This window comes from Anabas testudineus, chromosome 5 (assembly GCF_900324465.2).
Source record: "Anabas testudineus chromosome 5, fAnaTes1.2, whole genome shotgun sequence".
NCBI lineage: Eukaryota > Metazoa > Chordata > Actinopteri > Anabantiformes > Anabantidae > Anabas > Anabas testudineus.
This window is the reverse complement of record NC_046614.1, coordinates 448,453-466,431: the sequence shown is the minus strand read 5'-3', so window position 1 is coordinate 466,431 and position 17,979 is coordinate 448,453. Positions and strand designations below refer to the sequence as shown.

General features: G+C 39.9%; 1 protein-coding gene across 5 annotated transcripts in view; it reads right to left on the bottom strand.

Annotated features, from left to right (window-relative positions):
* The window catches only part of LOC113151771 (SRY-box transcription factor 13), a 41,139-nt gene that overhangs the window by 18,966 nt on the left and 4,194 nt on the right, over positions 1-17,979 (bottom strand). For 3 of the 5 annotated variants that reach the window (XM_026344694.1, XM_026344695.1, XM_026344699.1), the window contains exon 1: positions 7,148-7,226. The exons of the other annotated variants lie outside the window; for them this stretch is intronic. In XM_026344694.1, the coding sequence (XP_026200479.1) occupies positions 7,148-7,221 (74 nt within the window). In that variant the 5' untranslated portion in view covers positions 7,222-7,226. Of the gene's footprint in view, positions 1-7,147; positions 7,227-17,979 lie in introns of those variants that run through there. 5 annotated transcript variants of the gene reach the window in all.

Here is a 17,979-nt window from a genome sequence, read left to right as displayed (position 1 = left end):
AAAGTGCAGAGATTTACTATGAATCTACATTAGCATTCTTTGTTTCTCAGCAAAGCACGCTGCGTGTATCCTTCACGCAGCATTCAGTGCACTTCCTTAGCTTTCTGTTCACACTGTTTGAAATCTGTGTTGTTTACACTGATTGCTCTTCTTCTTGCCTCTAGCCGGCGCCGTGCCGCATCTGGTAAAATGATCACCACTTTTAGTCAGTGAAATTGCGTGACATCACGGCAGGAATATATATATCACATCATCTTGCACGTGCATGTTGTCGTGTGATTACTACTAGCTTACAAAGTAAGGACCCACTCATCATGTCACTTAAATGTTAGTAATTAACAATCAATGCAATCATTTTTAGGACAGCAAATTCATTACATCATCGGGGCATGTATGTACAACATTTTCACACTAGAAAATGTAGATATATTTTCTTAGATAAGTGAAAACTTGATGGCAAGAAAACTGTGCAAAACTTTCAAATTATTCTTTGAATTTCAGTTTTTTTAGGGTTTTTTAGGTTTAGTTTTACAATGAAAGAAAAAACACTGTTTAAAACAGTATTCAGTCTGTTGTGGGTGAGCAGCGTTGTATGGTCATCATGTCATCAAAAACACACCCCATCTGGTTATTTTATCCATCAACAGTTTCTATTTTTATCTTTCACTTTACCATTATACTCAGTTTAAATTACACATGCCAGTTTCATCCATAACATCTCGTCCTTGTTGCTAGTGTCCAACATAATGGTTCCTGTTCTTTTCTACTCCTCCTACTGTAACACTACCTCAGTTATTTCAGCAACTTACAAACAAGTGGAGGTAGTTACTATGGTGGAAACCAGTATTATAAGATACCACATATCTGCTAAATATAGGCTAACATGGCGTATGTATCAGATGTAAAGTAACTAACAAGTACGTTTCCAGTATTTTCATTTTACATTGTATCTTTACTCCACTACATATTTTTACAGGTGTAGTTACTAGTTACATTTTGCAGTTATGTCCTTATAAAAAAACATAATCAACTAATAATGATGATTTATTTATTACCTGGCAGAACATTTGATGATTAAAAGGGTGGCTCCAGGTGATTAAAGTCAGCCCCACCTTTACTAGCTGTACTGTTATTGTTCCACACCAAGCTGCTGTGGTAACAGAGATCATTATATATCCATTATATTTTAATAATTACTTTAAAATGTATTTGTGACAATTTTCACCTTTGAAAGTTTGTGGAATACATCTGGACTAGACTTAGACATGCATCTTTTCAGCAAAATTCATAATGTTTAAATGTGTTTTCTTGGTGGAGTATTTTGTGGAGTACTTTGAGTACATTCTCGAGCATGTAGTTTAGCTTGAGTTGAAAGGGCTACTTCTACTAGTAGTTGAGTATTGCTGTGGTCACTTTTGCGAAATATTAAAAATAGCTCTTTAATGCAACTTAGTGCCTTCATGTGATGTAAATCCCATTAGAAAACTCTTCACTATATCCTTATTTGGAATAATTAGATAAGATAAGATAAGAAAACCTTTACTAGTCCCACAATGGGGAAATTGCATTTTTACAACAGCTTAAACACTGTCAGAAAGATAGTCTGACCAAAGGAGACGAAAGACTAAACTGGCACAGTCCGAGATAAATAGACTATGAAACCTGATAGTACAAACAGTACAGTAATAAATAAAATATATGCATGTAAGTACAGTATACATGTAAGTACAGTAGTAGTTAAGACAAAATATAAGGGAACATTAAAGGGCTGACTGTGGATAAGCTGGTAGGGCAGTCGTCTACGGACCCCAGGGTCACAAAAACAAAAAAAGTCTTAAGTCTACACACATTTACTCTAGTTTTTCAGTGTCCCGTGACCTAAATGCCGTTTCCAATACACTTGTCGGCACTTTGACAACTGGAATAAAACATCAAATATCAGCAGCTTTAAACCCACAAGAATCTATATCAGGCTAATCTTCCCTGATTGCTGTTTTCAGGTGTGGTTGTGCGGAGGAAGGAACGAGAATGGACGGATGAAGAGGAAGAGGTGGGAAACTGTTTACCAAACAAGGCAGCGGCCGCCATCAGCACCGGCGAGGGGTTGATTGTGTGACGGCGGGGGGTCGGGCTGGCAGCAGCAGCACACCCAGTTTTGTCCCACACTGGAAGTTATTCCTGGGTTCTCCCTCCACGTTCCACAGAGGCTCTAGACTCTAGAGCTGCCACAGGTGGCTTTCACACGCCTCTGCATAAACTATGTATGTGTGTCACCCAATGCAGAGGTATGTGCAGAATCCCAGAGACCCACAGAACTGTTGACAGTGAGGAATGCAACAAGGTGTGTGTGCATTTTACAAGCACAAAGGTTTTTTTTTAACAATGCCCATAGTGTCTTAGCTGGAACAATGCAAACCAGTCAAGGCTTTCGTCTCCCCGCATATCACTCTCACCTAGTTAAACACACTTCGTTTTTCTGCAGCTGACTGCATCTATGTGGAAGCTGACCTTGTGAATGTATGTATGTAGTGTCTTTGTGTTGCATGATTTGAATAGCACCACAATGTTATACTGCAGCCTGTTTTCCGACCACCTACAGCCTTCTTCAGCTTTTATAGGTGCTTGCCATATGCTTGTCCCAATAACTCATTAAAGAGCCTCCAGTTAATCCAAAATGCTGCAGCCAGAGTTCTGACTGGAATTAGTAAGAGAGATCATATTTCTCCTACGTTAGCTTCTCTCCATTGGCTCCCTGTTAAATCCAGAATTGAATTTAAAATTCTTCTCCTCACTTATAAATCCCTTAATAATCAGTCTCCATCTTATCTTAAAGACCTCATAGTTCCTTATCTTCCAAGCAGAACTCTACGTTCTCAGACTGCAGGTTTACTTGTGGTTCCTAGAGTTTCCAAATGTAGAATGGGAGGCAGAGCCTTTAGCTACCAAGCCCCTCTCCTGTGGAACCAGCTCCCAGTTCAGGTTTGGGAGGCAGACACCCTCTCTACATTTAAGACTAGACTTAAAACTTTCCTTTTTTATAAATCTTATAGTTAGAGATGGATCAGGTGACTCTGAACCATCTCTTAGTTCTGCTGCTAAAGCTTAGTCTGCTGGGGGACCTCTACTGATGCACTGAGCTCTGCTTTTCTGCAGGTATCCTCTGCCTGGAGCTGTACATCTCCAGAATCCAGTTCATCTGCCCAATGTTCTTGATGCTTGTTGTTGTCTTTATTGCCTGCTGTTCTTTTCTCTCTTCTCTTTCCACTCACCCCAACCGGTTGAGGCAGATGGCCGCCCACTATGAGCCTGGTTCTGCTGGAGGTTTCTTCCTCTAAAGGGAGTTTTTCCTCTCCACTGTTGCCTAAAGTTTGCTCAAATGGGATTGTTGGGTTTTCTTTATAATTTTTTGTATAAATATTTGCTGTCAGGTCTTAAACCTTAAACACTGTAAAGTGCCTTGAGATAACTTCTGTTGTAAATTGGCGCTATACAAATAAAACTGAATTGTATTGAATTGAATGCTAAGCTATATGCTAAGACAAAACAATAAAACAGACCTCGGAGAAGATGTTGAGCTAACAAAGTAAAACAAAGTGACCAAAAACAGCACTGCGAGACATCAGCAATCACTTTTCCACGTAAACTGTATGTTACAAAGGAGATACGAACCCTTTGGGATTATGTGGAGTTTTGCATGACTTGGTCATAAAATGTGCTCAGATCTTCATCTAACTCACAACAATAGAAAAACACAGTCTGATGAAAACATTAGTACACAAACATTATATGTTTTCATGTTTTTATTGAATATAACATGTCAACATTCACAGTGCAGGGTGGAAAAAGTATATGAACCTTTTGACTTAATAACTGGTTGACCCTTCTTTGGCAATAATAACCTCAACCAAACGTTTCCTGTAGTTGCAGATCAGACCTGCACAACGATCTGGAGTAATTTTGGACCACTCCTCTGTTTCAGTGTAGAAATATTCTTGGGATGTCTGGTGTGAATGGCTCTCTTAAGGTCATGCCACAGCATTTCAATCGGGTTGAGGTCAGGACTCTGACTGGGCCACTCCAGAAGGTGTATTTTGTTCTGTTGAAGCTATTCTTTTGTTGAATTACTTGTATGCTTTGGATCATTGCCCTGTTGCATCACCCATCCTATGTGGTGCTTCAGTTGATGACAGATGGTCTTACGTTTTTCCTGCAAAATGTCTTGATAAACTCTGGAATTAACTTTTCCATCAATGAAAACAATCCGTCCAGGCCCTGAGGCAGCAAAGCAGCCCCAAACCATGATGCTCCCTCCGCCATGTTTTACAGTGGGGATGAGGTTTTGATGTTTGTGCTGTGCCTTTTTTTCCAAACAACTCAATTTTGGTTTCATCTGTCCACAGAATATTTTGCCAGTAGTGCTGTGGAACATTCAGGTTCTCTTTAGCAAACTTGCAAACGAGCTGCGATATATTTTTTGGACAGCAGTGGCTTCCTCCGTGGTGTCCTCCCATGTACTCCATTCTTGTTTGATGTTTTCCTTATTGTAGATGTGTCAACAAAAATGTTAGCATGTGCCAGAGATTTCTGTAAGTCTTTAACTGACACTCTAGGATTCTTCTTTACCTCATTCAGCATTCTGCGCTGTGCTCCTGCAGTCATCTTTACAGTACAAGCACGCCTAGGAAGAGAGCAGCAATAGTGCTGAACTTTCTCCATTTGTAGACAGTCTGTCTTACCGTGGACACATGAACATCAAGGCTTTTGGAGATACTTTTGTAACCCTTTCCAACTCCATGCAAGTCAACAAATTCTTGATCGTAGGTCTTCTAAGAGCTCTTTTCTGTGAGGCATGGTTCACATCAGGCAGTGCTTCTTGAAAGCAGTAAACCCAAAACTGGTGTGTGTTTTCAAAGGGCACGACAGCTTTCAGCAACACATCCAATATGATCACACTTTTTGGACTCACTCCTGGCTCCAATTAGCTCTTGGAGAAGTCATTAGGCTAGGGGTTCACATACTTTTTCTTGCAACTGTATATGTGTGTGTGTGCGTGAGTGTGTGAGTGTGAGAGAGAGAGAGTGTGAGTGTGTGTGTATGTAAATATATGCACACTGGCTGTAGTGATGAGTTCAGCTGAATAAACCACCTGGGCAGAATAGACTATGTTTTGCTTCCAATGCAAATCTATTTGTTTGAGGAACTAAGCATCGTTTGTTTTTAAAGGGGTGTTATCTGAATCATTCAGTTGTGTTCATACTCACACCTAGTACTACGGTAGGCCTAACTAAACTTAAAACTGCACTAATCCGTACAACTTTCTCTTAAGAATGACTCAGATGACTGTGTGTAAAATAATAGGTGCTAGTGAGCCTTTTAGTCTTTGCTAGCTTCTTGTTTTGGTTTACATACCCACAAGCTCTTGCCTTACTAACATCATTCGTACCACAGCACGTAGCAGTTTTCAGCTGAAAAGCTTTCATATTGAAAAGTAAACGACTAGCTAAGGAAGAAATCCACTAGTGTTGTTTTTTTAAACCTCCAACTGTCCCGCTGTTTGTAGGCCACATGGACTCACATTAGGTTACAATAATGCCATATCAAGTGGCACTGTACTCATTTTTTATTTCAGTTTTACAAGTCTACACATATTTATTACATTTTTCCTCCTAACCAGTGGAAAGGTGGAAGCAGAGATGACAACAGGGACAGCTAAGTGCACATTTATTCTCATATTTCCTACTTTGTTACCTGTTTCCCACATATATTTACCTGCCAAAATTAATATCATTTTGCATTATTTCCACTATTTTTTTCTCTTTTTTCTGATTACTTTTATCACAGAGCTTATTCAATCGATGTAATAACATAGTACACACACACACACACACACACACACACATATACATATACATATATATATATATATATAATGCTTTATTTTAAAAGAAGCTCATCGTGGCTGTGGCTGTAACCAAACTACACGGCTTGCTCCTTGCTCCTGTCACAGCAGAGAAGGAGGCGATGGAGGATGACAGAGGATAGAGGAAACTGGCCTCAGATAAAAATCAGCTTCTCTCCTTTGAGCACCGACAGCACTGAAACCTTACACTTCTCATGACACAAGAGTCACTTCACACAAAACCTTCAGTTGCCCAACAAGTTGTAACACGTAAAACCCAACATTCCCCGCGGGAGATTGGCACAGCAAATCCTTTCTGTTGTTCTCTCTTTCTTTTACTTTCTTCTTTTGTTTCCTTATACTTTGTGTCAGTGCCCCCCCACCCCAACAGGAGCAGCCTTTTGGTTTTATATCGTCCTTGTCGCCTTTCCAACAAGTGCCTGAGGCAGAATAGCAGAGTGCGCACAATAGACTGTGAGAAAGAGTGCCAGGAGCCAGTCTCAGCAGTTGAGAGCAGCATGACAAAGTGTTAGCCGTCTAAACAGGTTTACTTGATGATAAACAAATAAAGACATCCCCATTATCAAGTCAGAGACTGACAGCTGTAATGGCAGAAGTTTCTCTGCATGAATGTATCAAACGTGTCTCAATCAGCTGGCTCCAACACACCAGTCTACCACACAAACAAACCAAAAACAAAGCTCATGTAAAATATCTCACACCTAGGTCTTTGCATGTTTCCACAGCCGGTTCCGTCACACTTTGTCCCTGATCGAGAAACACTTGCAAGGAAATTTTGTCACACATTGTTCCAATTGTCGACAGCGTTTCGTGACAGTGCTCCTAGTGAGTTTCCAACCTGCTGGGCAGTCGTGTTAAGACAAGTGCGAACCGATGTATAAACAAATGTTTGGGGAAATGTTTCACAGTTAGCAGTATTTGCTTAGGGATGATAAAACAATCCAGTGTACCGCGCCAGCTAGTGCCTGTCTGCCCACAGGGCCTGGCTCAAGTTTATGAAGACAGAATCCCCATTTCTAAATCCTTTTCTGGAGAAAAAAAAAAAAGCTCCTAAATAATCTGAAAATCAGTGAGGGATGTCGCTTTGCTTAGATTCAGTAAGTCAAATAAAATTCATAGCTGTGCAGAAATTTGTGCAAAAAATAAAAAATAAAAACAAAAACAAAAACAAAAACTTCTTAAGCCAAAAGACACTTTACATCCACCCTCTATGTTTTCAGTACTGACCTGGTCGGGCCGTGTGGACGTGAGGAGATCCAACAGCGCTCCCTGACTGGAACAGAGCTGCTAACACAAGTCATAGTGACTGTCCCTCGCCAGCAAAACGCCTGTCTTTTCAACTCTTCTGTTACCTCTGAACCCACCCCCCCCATCCACCACTCCCCCCGCTCTCCCCTCCCTTCTCATACCCCCATTTCTCTCCCCTCAAGAGGGGAAATACAAAGAGCCTCTTCTAATCCCACTGTGCGGTGCCTTCATTTGCATAATTAGCATGCTGTTGCAGGTAAACTGCAGCAACAGCAGCAGCGCGCACGATACCTATCGAACATCAACCCACCAACAGGTGTGATGGCGGTGAGATAAGAGCTTTCATCAGCTTCAGACACTTTCTAACAAGGTTGGCTTTATCAGTTAGGGTTTCCTGGACATGAGAATGAAACTTGGGTGAACAAGGTCAGAATGACGCTGGAGCGGTGATGTAAAGGCCAACAAAGGCGACAAGGCAACAAATAAGACAATTTACAGTTTAATTGATATACATAATAATAAATGTATGCTTATTGTTATTATGACGACCTCTGGAAACCAATACATTTTTAGTTTCTTAATGTCACTTAATGTTTTAATTGAAATACATGCATCATGCTGTTGTCTGATGCATATGCGATGCAGTGACTGCTGTACATTTTGCTGTGTTACTTCTTTCATGTGTGTAAATACAGTGCTCTAACATAAAATAAAGACAACCTCATCAAACACAAAAAACATGTTCGTATTTTTTAAGCACAAAATGTATCTACCTAAATCTCCAAAGTGAAAAAGTAATCACTCTTTGCTCTAGTTTAAGTCCAGGCTCTAAAACTTTAATCTTGTTCATTTTGAGCCGTTCAATGGTCAACATCCTCTTAAGCTAGGAATCATTGTCTTGCTCTATAGCCCAGTTGTGCTTTAGCTTTATCTCAGACTAATGACTTAACATATACACAATAATTACACTCAGTGTGTTTACATGCACTCAAGTAACCAGGTTACTGAGAGAAATCAGGTTTCTGGGGTAATCCGGGAATGAGTAAAACTAAATATACGTGCAGCAAAAAAGTTATCCGATTTCTCATCTGTACTAGGCTGATTTTGGAAGCATAGTTCACAGATTTTAGCAGTTTCAAGACAGAAAAGATGCTTCCCCATCACTTTTTCTTTCTTTCTTTCTTTTTTGTTTTAACGTGTGGGGGAGGTGATTGACGGCACTGTGAGAGAGATACAGACAGTCCCCGTCCTTTTTGAACCTCAAAATGTCTGAAAATAAAGAAATACATGGTGAAAAGTGTTCAGCTGAACTTCCCAGTTGATAGTAGTAGAGTGGTGTACGTGACCTACAGAAATTCTCATTCTCAATTTTTTGATGCACTTTGGAATTTATCTTCCCCTCACTCACTGCAAGATGACCAGGCCATGATGCAGCAAAACAGGCCCAAATCATGATGTTTCCTCCACCATACTTTAGGATTGGGATGATTTCATGATGATATGCAGTGACCTTTTCACACCAGATGTAGTGCTGTGTGTTCTTTACAAATAGTTCAATATAGTTTCATCAGTCCAAACTGCTGTGGAGTGTCAACTGCTCTTTCGCAAACTTTAGGCATGGAGCACTGTACTTTTTCTTCGTTGTGTCCTGCCATAGAACCAGCATGCTGTTCCCAGACTGATCAGAGCAGTTTAGTTGTTTTTTTTTTATGTAGTAATAAACAGGGGGAGTATGTTTTCCCATGGGTATACTTGGTATTACATTACTATTTGCTTTAAAAAACATAGTGATCATTTCAAAGTCATATTTTTTGTTAACTTAGGTTGCCTTCATTTTATGTTATATTTATATTTTAATACCTGAAAGGGAAGACATAAGGAAGGGTTTGGATAGTTTTTTCACAACAATGTGATAGATAGATAGATAGAAGGCAAAGGCTCTCTATACATTGTTGGGTAGACCCATTATTTTGTAATGGGGAAAATGGCTGCACAAACCATAGTGATCCTGTTGTGCTTATTGAAAAACCACAGTGTCACAAAGTTCAACTATATTGAACTTGCACAACAAACTAACACCCAAAAAGTGAAGTCAAATCTCAGTTCTAAACCTCCACTTAATAAATCTGGCATGGCAGAAGATATTTCTTTTATATTAATACTGATACAAAATAATACATTTCACAAAATGTTATTTTTTTTTAAAAGCATTTAAATTCCAGTAGAGCATTAAAGCTACTTTATGATTGATCCAAGAGGATTTTTGTGCCAGATTGATAATGATAACTTAATACTTCTCAAAAACAAATAAGAACAAACAAATTAACAACTAAAACCTAAATAAAACTAAAACTCAAATAACAACTTTCATGTTCACATGTCCACAAGAATCAGCATGATGTAAATGGCTTCATCAACCCGTGCCTGTAAAGATACTGACTGAACACATCCACCTATGCAGACACCCGATATGGTTCAGATTGAGCTGTACATGCATCCACTTTCTGCATCTGTGTGTGGGCGTTCAGTTGCCATCAACTCTATTATTGAGGTGTGTGAAGTCCTACAAATAGGAGGTATAATAAACAGCAGATGAGGAGCACTCACACTGAAATTTGAAGTAAATTTAAGTGTGATGAAACATACGGAGACATATTCCACCAGTCAGATGGCTGAGCACCCCGGCGTTCTCTACACCACACACCTCATGCTTAATATCAGTCACCTCTGTGATGTGTTTCCAACCACACAAAATTGGAAAAGACAAGTTTCTTGTTTCCTGTTTTGCTGTCTTTCACACATAACATATAAATAAATAAATCACCAACACAACTCTAAAGCTACAGCAACACCCAGTGACCTCCACAAACAAAAAATAAATAAACACACACACACACACACACACTTCAATCTCCTGAATTTCAACCAATCGCACATTTTTGTTGTGCGATTGGTTGCTTTTCAAACCATTTATCTTGCTTTCATTTACTGCTACCTGACTGACTAGAAGAAAAGTTCAAACACAGCTTTTCAGTGAAATTTCAAGGCCATCCAACAGAGTACTTACACTGAACACCCTTAAGATCACACTGACAGATGATAAAGTCTCAAAGAGCTGTATGTTTTGGATGTTGATTTCTATATATTGGAGAGGTTAGTAAGACACACACAAACAGTAACAGATGCACACGGTTCTTGAACAAAGCTTCCTTGCGATGCCGACTGGGCCTCATTAGAGAATAAGCTCTCAGGACTGGAGACACAAAGGCCTCGCTCTCTTCTTCATTCCTTCCCCTCTCCTCCTCTGTTCTCTTGGCCTTTTGATGTCAAGGGTACTGAACCATAGTGCATAGTCCAAAGAATAAACTCATCAGGAATACATGCTCACTTTCCTCTTTTTTTTTTTTAATCTTGTGTCGAGTGTGTGTGTGTGTGTGTGTGTGTGTGTGTGTGTGCAAACACAGAAAGCTACAAGCCTTGATAAGGTGCTGTTGTTCTGTGGTTGCTAGTCAGTTCATCACACAAAGAGCAGTGTTGGGAACTCCAGCACGGCGATTGAGTGATAGAGACATCACAAAGACTTATACTCTGCTTTTCCTCTTAGACTTTTCCTCTTGGAGCCCCGTAGAGGGCCTGTGGCTGAGTGCCACACTCACAGTCACATCCAACACATCTCCAACTCACACTTCTAATTTCCTTCATCCTCAGTTGTGCAATCAATATTATATTAAAAGCAAAGGAAGAATTACATAAAAAAATGACCAAATGAGGAAAGAAGAAGAAACCCTACTGCTGATTCATTCACACAATGAATTGATACAGCCCTTATTTGCTGTATGATGAAAAAATATTTGTTTCTTATGACAGAAGATAATTTTTTTTTTTTTTTATTTACACATGAAAGGTAATTTCTAACCCAAGTAAGAAGAAGAGCATAGCAAGAAGAGCATGTTAAATCATAAAGAGTAGTAAAACTAGCAAATAAAAATGGACCTAGTGGAAAACAAGACAAAACAAAACACAAAAACTACAAAACATTTAATTTAAAAAAAAAAAAAAAGAAAACTAAGAAACTACAAAATTAAAGCTATATGTAATTTTTAATGTAGACTCGTGTAAGACCGGGGTTTTTGAGTTAGGCTCACCCTTTTGACCAATCAGAGATCCATTATTCCAATCCATTATTTCTGATGGACTTACATTGTGAAGCGTCTCTGTGTAATACCTCATGACCTGGGCAGAATGTAGCAGAGCGCAATTAATTTAGGGTCTTTTGTTTTGATGACTGTGTATTGAATTTTTGCTTTTTTGTTGTTGGTTGTACTTTTTTTAGATCTTTGTCCCCCTCTGTCTCCCCCCCTCTCTCCCTTCTTTCTCTCTGTCCCCTAACACTAACTTCTTTCCCCAAAGTTGCAAATAGCTTTGAGTTGCATTTAATAAAATTAGACACCTGTGCTGTTTTCAGGTTTAAAAAGTTTTTTTGTATTATACAATTAACCTATTAGACCATATCTAACTGATTGATTTAAGTAGACTGACGTTTGAATAACAGCTGTGTTGTGTCACTTGAACAGAAAAGTATGACCCTATTACATTTGGGAGAAAACATAGTCTGTCACAGGTGACGGTTTTTCAGTGTCATAAAAAACAACAAAACTACTGAAAAAAGCAAAAAAATACCTCATGAACAATAGCAACATACACCGCCCTACGTTGTGAACAGCGGTGAACCTTTTTGAAACAAAAACAGCTTGTCCACGCTTGTCTCTTTTGCAAAGAAAAGAGTATGGGCTCGCATACCTAGAGGTGTATTTGGTAGTTGGTCTTAATCTCACATTTCCATATAGTTTGTATAAGCGGACTATTCCGCATGCATCATTCAGGCACAAAACAAGTTCACCCAAACTAAACTCATCTGGAGCTTTTCATTGTAGCTTTGTTGTTCACCATTCCTCCCTGCAACATTATGTATTGCCAGTTTGATTTGATAAAGATTTAACAAGGTCTTACAGTGAACAAACTGCAAATAAAACACTATGAATTGAGCCTGTTGTCAGGAGATCAGGGCTATTTTCTTTAAAGTTTTTTGTATGCTGCAGTCCTTTTCAGCGAGGAATGAGTCAAGCTTTCTTTTAAGTGCTTTGTATGATTTTGTCAAATTGCTTCAATTTCGACAAGTATTAGATGGAAATCAGAGGCGTTTATGCAGGAAGAGCAGAAGACTTCAGCGCTGAAATGTGCACGGATTCTTAACGTCCCTTACAGTCAAAGAAACTGCGTCTCAATCGGGGCCAAAGTTAGTCTTAGTCGCAAAGTTGGTCATTCCACCTTAACTTGCTCTGAACCGATGCCTGCACTTTCCTCTATGTTGTAGAGACTCGAGAGTCAAGAGTTGACGGTTGAGGTTTCTGTTTTTTCATGCCTTTGTGTGGTGAGGTTGAGTTTCTACAGAACTGATTAAGGCAGAGAGCAACAGCTACATGTGATGCCAGCTCAGGTTTCACTCAACTTCACCCAACATTAACCTACAGCATACAGCCCACACTATTGAGCATGCACCTCATAGTACCATGGTGCACATGCTCCAAAACAAGAGCTATTATTAGACCTTTGTTACGTCTCACTGCTTATGAAACCGCTCAACTGTGGGAGGAGATTCATAAAATCTTAATCATCTTAATTCTTCAGACCATTGTCTGATACAAACAACATGTGAATTTAGGAGGGTTTTTTCCAGATCCAGGAATATCACTGCACTGACGTTCACCAGCCTGAGACAGCAGCGGGCTGCAAATGCTGTGCTGCTTCAATGCAACACTTTCAAGTTTGAACCTGTTTGTATTTTTTAGCAGCATCAACAAGACAACAAATGAAGAGACTGGTTTTCTGCATATAATTGTGAAAGAATGGTTGTGTGTCCTCAAGCACAGTATAAAACCAAACCACACAAGAATGCATTCGTAAACATTGTTCCATAGCAGAACTATTGGTGAGACACTCCATAAGATACCAAATTAAAGGGTGACTTTCTCACTGTGTTTCCACTATATAAATGGTATATGAATGGTATTACATGGCTTTCCCTATATTAAAATGCCTCAATGCTAGCTAGAAATCTCCAGATGACGCCATCTGGCAGAGCTTTCCAGCTCAAATGATATCATCTGGTTGCTCATATTACTGAAGGGTTGTCATCTTGGTTGACCTGCTCCTACACAGCTCCTCCGGACAACATCATCTCAAAGAGTCTTTCAGCTAGAAGCAGGGGGAAGTTTTATGATAGTCTTATACTGGTACTTCCCATACTAGAATCATAGCAAGCTAGATGCAATTCAAGGAACCTGTCCTTTGAGCTACCTGTGCCTTAGTACATGAGTACTACATTTTATGCCATTTCCATGAAAAAGTACTGTATCCTAAGACACTTCTGACAGCTAGAGTCACTAGTTACTTTGTAAATTAAGACATATCTGGTAAGATGAAGTCCATTGATATTTATCCAACTGCTACTGTCTAAATAAATTAAATCTAACATGAATTATAAATATAACCATGTGCAACATTTTATTGATGATGTGCCATTCTCAATTTAATTTTGTTTTTTCTGAAGTTATTCTGCAGTGAACACATGTCCACATATACTGGATTACACATCTGCAGTGTTTCCATCCTGTGCCAACAGTCCATAAACCTCTCTCTCTCTCTCTTTCTCTGTGTGCCTCTCTTTGTCAAAAGCTTTCTAAATAAGATGTATAAATAGGCTGATGACACAACTGCACCCTTCACAAAGACACCAAGGACAGAGAAAAGAGAGGAGAACAGGACTCTGGCTTTAGTCACGGCCCCTTTATTCCTTTTCTTTTCAGAAGCACAGGTTAAAAAGCAGCCATTTTTCTTTTCATGCCTCTCTCTCTCTCTCTCTCTCTCTCTCTCTCTCTCTCTCTCTCTCCCTTGCGTTCTCTGAAACAGGTCGTCTATTGTGGCAGATAGCGAAAGGCTACTATGGCATTTATCGGGGGGGGGGGGGGGGGGCAGGGGGGAAGAAGACAAAACACACTTCCAATAAAGAGATAGAACAAGAGAAAGGGAAGAAAGGATGCGTATGAAGGCCACTTTTTTCTCTTCTTTCACAAAGTCCTCCCCTCAGACACACACACATACACATACACATACACATACGTGCACAACCCCACACACCCTTTCCACCCCCTGCTCCTTCAGGCTAGCTCAGACAAAGGAGACCCGACTCTCACAATGTGCTCTCTCCTTTAGCCCGGCACACTTTATATCCTCACTCTATTCACTGCTGCTTCTTGAGAGCACCCACGTGTGTGTGTGTGTGTGTGTGTGTGCGTCCGTGTAATGGTGGTGGTGGGGGTCTCTGTTTGCTGAGGGTCTTATAGACCAGGGGGCCAAGGCTCTCAGGTGTTACTATGGAAACGCCTTTGAGCAGTAAGGAGCACAACAGGTGATTCTGCGAGGGCCTGTTCTTCTCAGCACAGACAAACTGCAGGGGGTCTTTGCTGTGTGTGTGTCTGTGTGTGCCCGCACGTGTTGCACAAGTATAGCTTCGTATGCTACAAACAACTTAGTGCCATAGGTCTTAACCACCTCCAATAAGCTGGAGATCATGTCTGAAGTTTCATGGCTGAACACTATAATGACACAGTGCCTAGCTTTGCACACAAGGCTGGTCAGAGACCCGACTACATGGCAGATACATCTGGACAGTTTGTGACATCTGGAAAACACAAACGTAACGCTGGTATAGAGGCTAAAAATCTTATTGAAATATGCTTCATTAACCAATAAGTTTTGGGTTTATAGGTAAATCCATTCCAACGGCAATTGAAAAAGCAGAGAGAGAGATGAAAACGGCACCATGGCCAGGAAAGCCGAAAGGGTAATGGAGCATCGTTGCTGTGACTAAGGTGAAATATATTTTTAGTGAATTCTAATTATGTATCAAATGACAATGTGATTGTGTCAGAATAGGAGAATTATGACCTCACTCTGCAGCTGGCCATGACTTAACAGAGTATCACGGTAAGTTTTAGCTCTTCGTTTCATTTCCGGAGCAGAACTTCAGTGTCGGGTTCACTCTCGCTGCTCTCACCGTGTTGTTTTCAGTGAAAAAGCTCTATAAAGCCCAAAGAATCGTTTGGTTAGCATGTTTAGTGGTAGGTTAGTTTTAGCAGTTAATAAATACAGTTCAGGTAAGAAGAGAATTCATTGTTACAATATCAACAATGTGGTTATGGTTAGGCAACAATCATGGTTAAGGTTTGCAAAGAAAACAATGTTGACTGTCGGTGGGAAACAGGAAACAAAGAGCGGACTTCCATGTTAAAGTAATAAGTTTTGTTGACCCGTCCATCAGCCCCAACCTCCTCCCTATAAGGACTTCATAACAGCACCTTCCTCCTTCTTCTGTAATAATCAGTACAGCTCATAAAGGGATTTGTCCCTCGAAAGTTAGCTTTTGATGCTACAGGGACACTTTCTAAAAAGAAAGACCAGTAGCAGCAGAGGTTTTAGTTTGCACACGCGCACACACACACACACGCTACTATTTCCAGAAATATACACAACACAACATGAATCCTGAAATAATGCACAACTCATAATAATCGCCAACAAATGCACAATTTCCCCCTGTATGAGTAACGTCTAGGAAAAATCTAGGACATGAGGAAATTACAGAGCCTTTAACTGAACCTATATATCGGTGAGATCTTAGCATCTTGTATTTTTTCATCTTGGCGCCTTTGTTGTGAAATACTATATACTGTAACATTAAAACTAATGGGTGGCCTTAGAGCAGATATGTGGCTCCATGTGTCTTTTGTCACCTGTTGATCATGGCCACCATGACTTTTTACTAACACAACGTTAAAACCACTGGGCTGTTTTAATGTGGCTGATGGGTGTACAACTAAAGCAGCTCAGAGCAGAAACTAAATATAGTTGAGGAGAAGTTTGTTCTTTACGGTCTGCAGGGGTCTTTGTTTTTGGAGTGGACAAGCTGATAAAGTAGTTTAAATGCCACATGCTGAAATTTATCTGGGTGGTTTCTCCTTCAATTGTGCTACACTTCAGCAAATGATAAAACCAAGATACATAAACTGGAATTAAAACATGGAAAGAAATGCTTATCTGCCTGCAGAGCAGCAAACAGAAGAAGTGGAAAAACAAAAGTTTAGGGTAGGTGACTGACTTTGTGAAGCAGGACTTGAGCTCACACTCTTCCATGTCTTCATCACTGACACCATGTCAACTTCAGCTTTCTTTTCCTCCTCACTGAGAAACATGCATATAAGTTTATTTCTTTAATTTCTCTACAGGATACATGACGGGGAAAGACGTAACTTTGTGCACACAAGATATCGTGTTTAGACCTTGAGATCTGTCAGAGGATGCTTTACTTTACATATAGGATCACATAGATTTTAAAGAGGTATTACTGTGTAGGACAGATTTTAGACCTTATTAAACAATAAAAGAGGTATCGGCTAAATGAACTATGAATGATGAGTCATAGTCGCCTTTACATTCAAATAGGTGTCACATACACCATAAACAAAAAAACGACTTATATAAAGCGGGCACATAATGGCTTACTGTCATTTTAGATTTCACTGATTTCAAAAGGAAATGCAAATCGTGCAACTGGACTGCTGTAGCACAAACAAATGGTCTCTGGTCATTTGCAAATGCCAGACACATGCACGCACACAAACACCCATAACAAACAGGTACACAGCAGGAATCTTGTTTTTTTTTTTTTTTTTATCAACTTAAGGTTTCATAAAGACAACAGAGCTGCGTTGTTGAGCCCAGGGGAAAGTCATGTAAATCAACCAGGAAACTGGGAGGTTGTTATTTATGCGTGCGGGGCTTGGGTATCAATAGAGTGTTTGTGAATTCTCTCCGATCGGTGCAGAAATAAACAAATCGGCTGGAAAGAAGGATGGCAACAAACTGATTATACCTTTATCTTTGGTCATGCCAAACAAAAAAAACATCTGTTGCGCGTACTTCTCTGATGGCAATGCAAATCTGTTGGTTTGTAAAAGGAGCTGAAACATATTAAAAAGCAAACAGAGGCTTTCTGTCATTGTGTTAGCGTAACGTAAGACAGCAAGTTTGACTAATTCATGCATTATTCCTCTTTATTGATGTCCTGATCATATATTCCCCACCCCCCAATTCTGCTGTTCTCTCTCTCTCCCTCTATCTAGACTTTCTACACCAAGAGGTAGATTTTACAGTATTTTATTGTGACACTCGCGCATAAACCTGCTCGTTCATGTCCCATACACTAAACAATACAGGGCCGTTATGTGATGAGAATTATGGGAGCAGCACGACAAAAGAAACCTGTGGTTACGGCCCTTTTTCACAAAGATCTGAACTTGAAACACGCCACATACTTCCCAACAAAAGTTTCCCTCCCATTTGTGCATTCAGTGAAACACACCTTAGTCTTGTAGGAGCATGCATTCTGACATTGCGTGCTCCATAAACACACACACACACACACATACACGTGCGCACAAGCTGAAAAAGTTCTGAAAACTCAAGTGCCGTTTTCTTTTTCTTTTTTTTTCTTCTCTCCCTTTTTCTATATGGATTAAAAAGTTCAAAAGTGGCATGAGAAACACAGGGCAGCGTTTCAAGATCGCTTCCGTTCTTTCTTTGTCAAAACTGATTTACAGCTGTTGATAAATAGCCTGCCACGGCTGAAAGCGCGGGCTCTACTCCTGCATTATTAGCGCGTCATTATGAGCTTATGACAGCAGTCATGGATG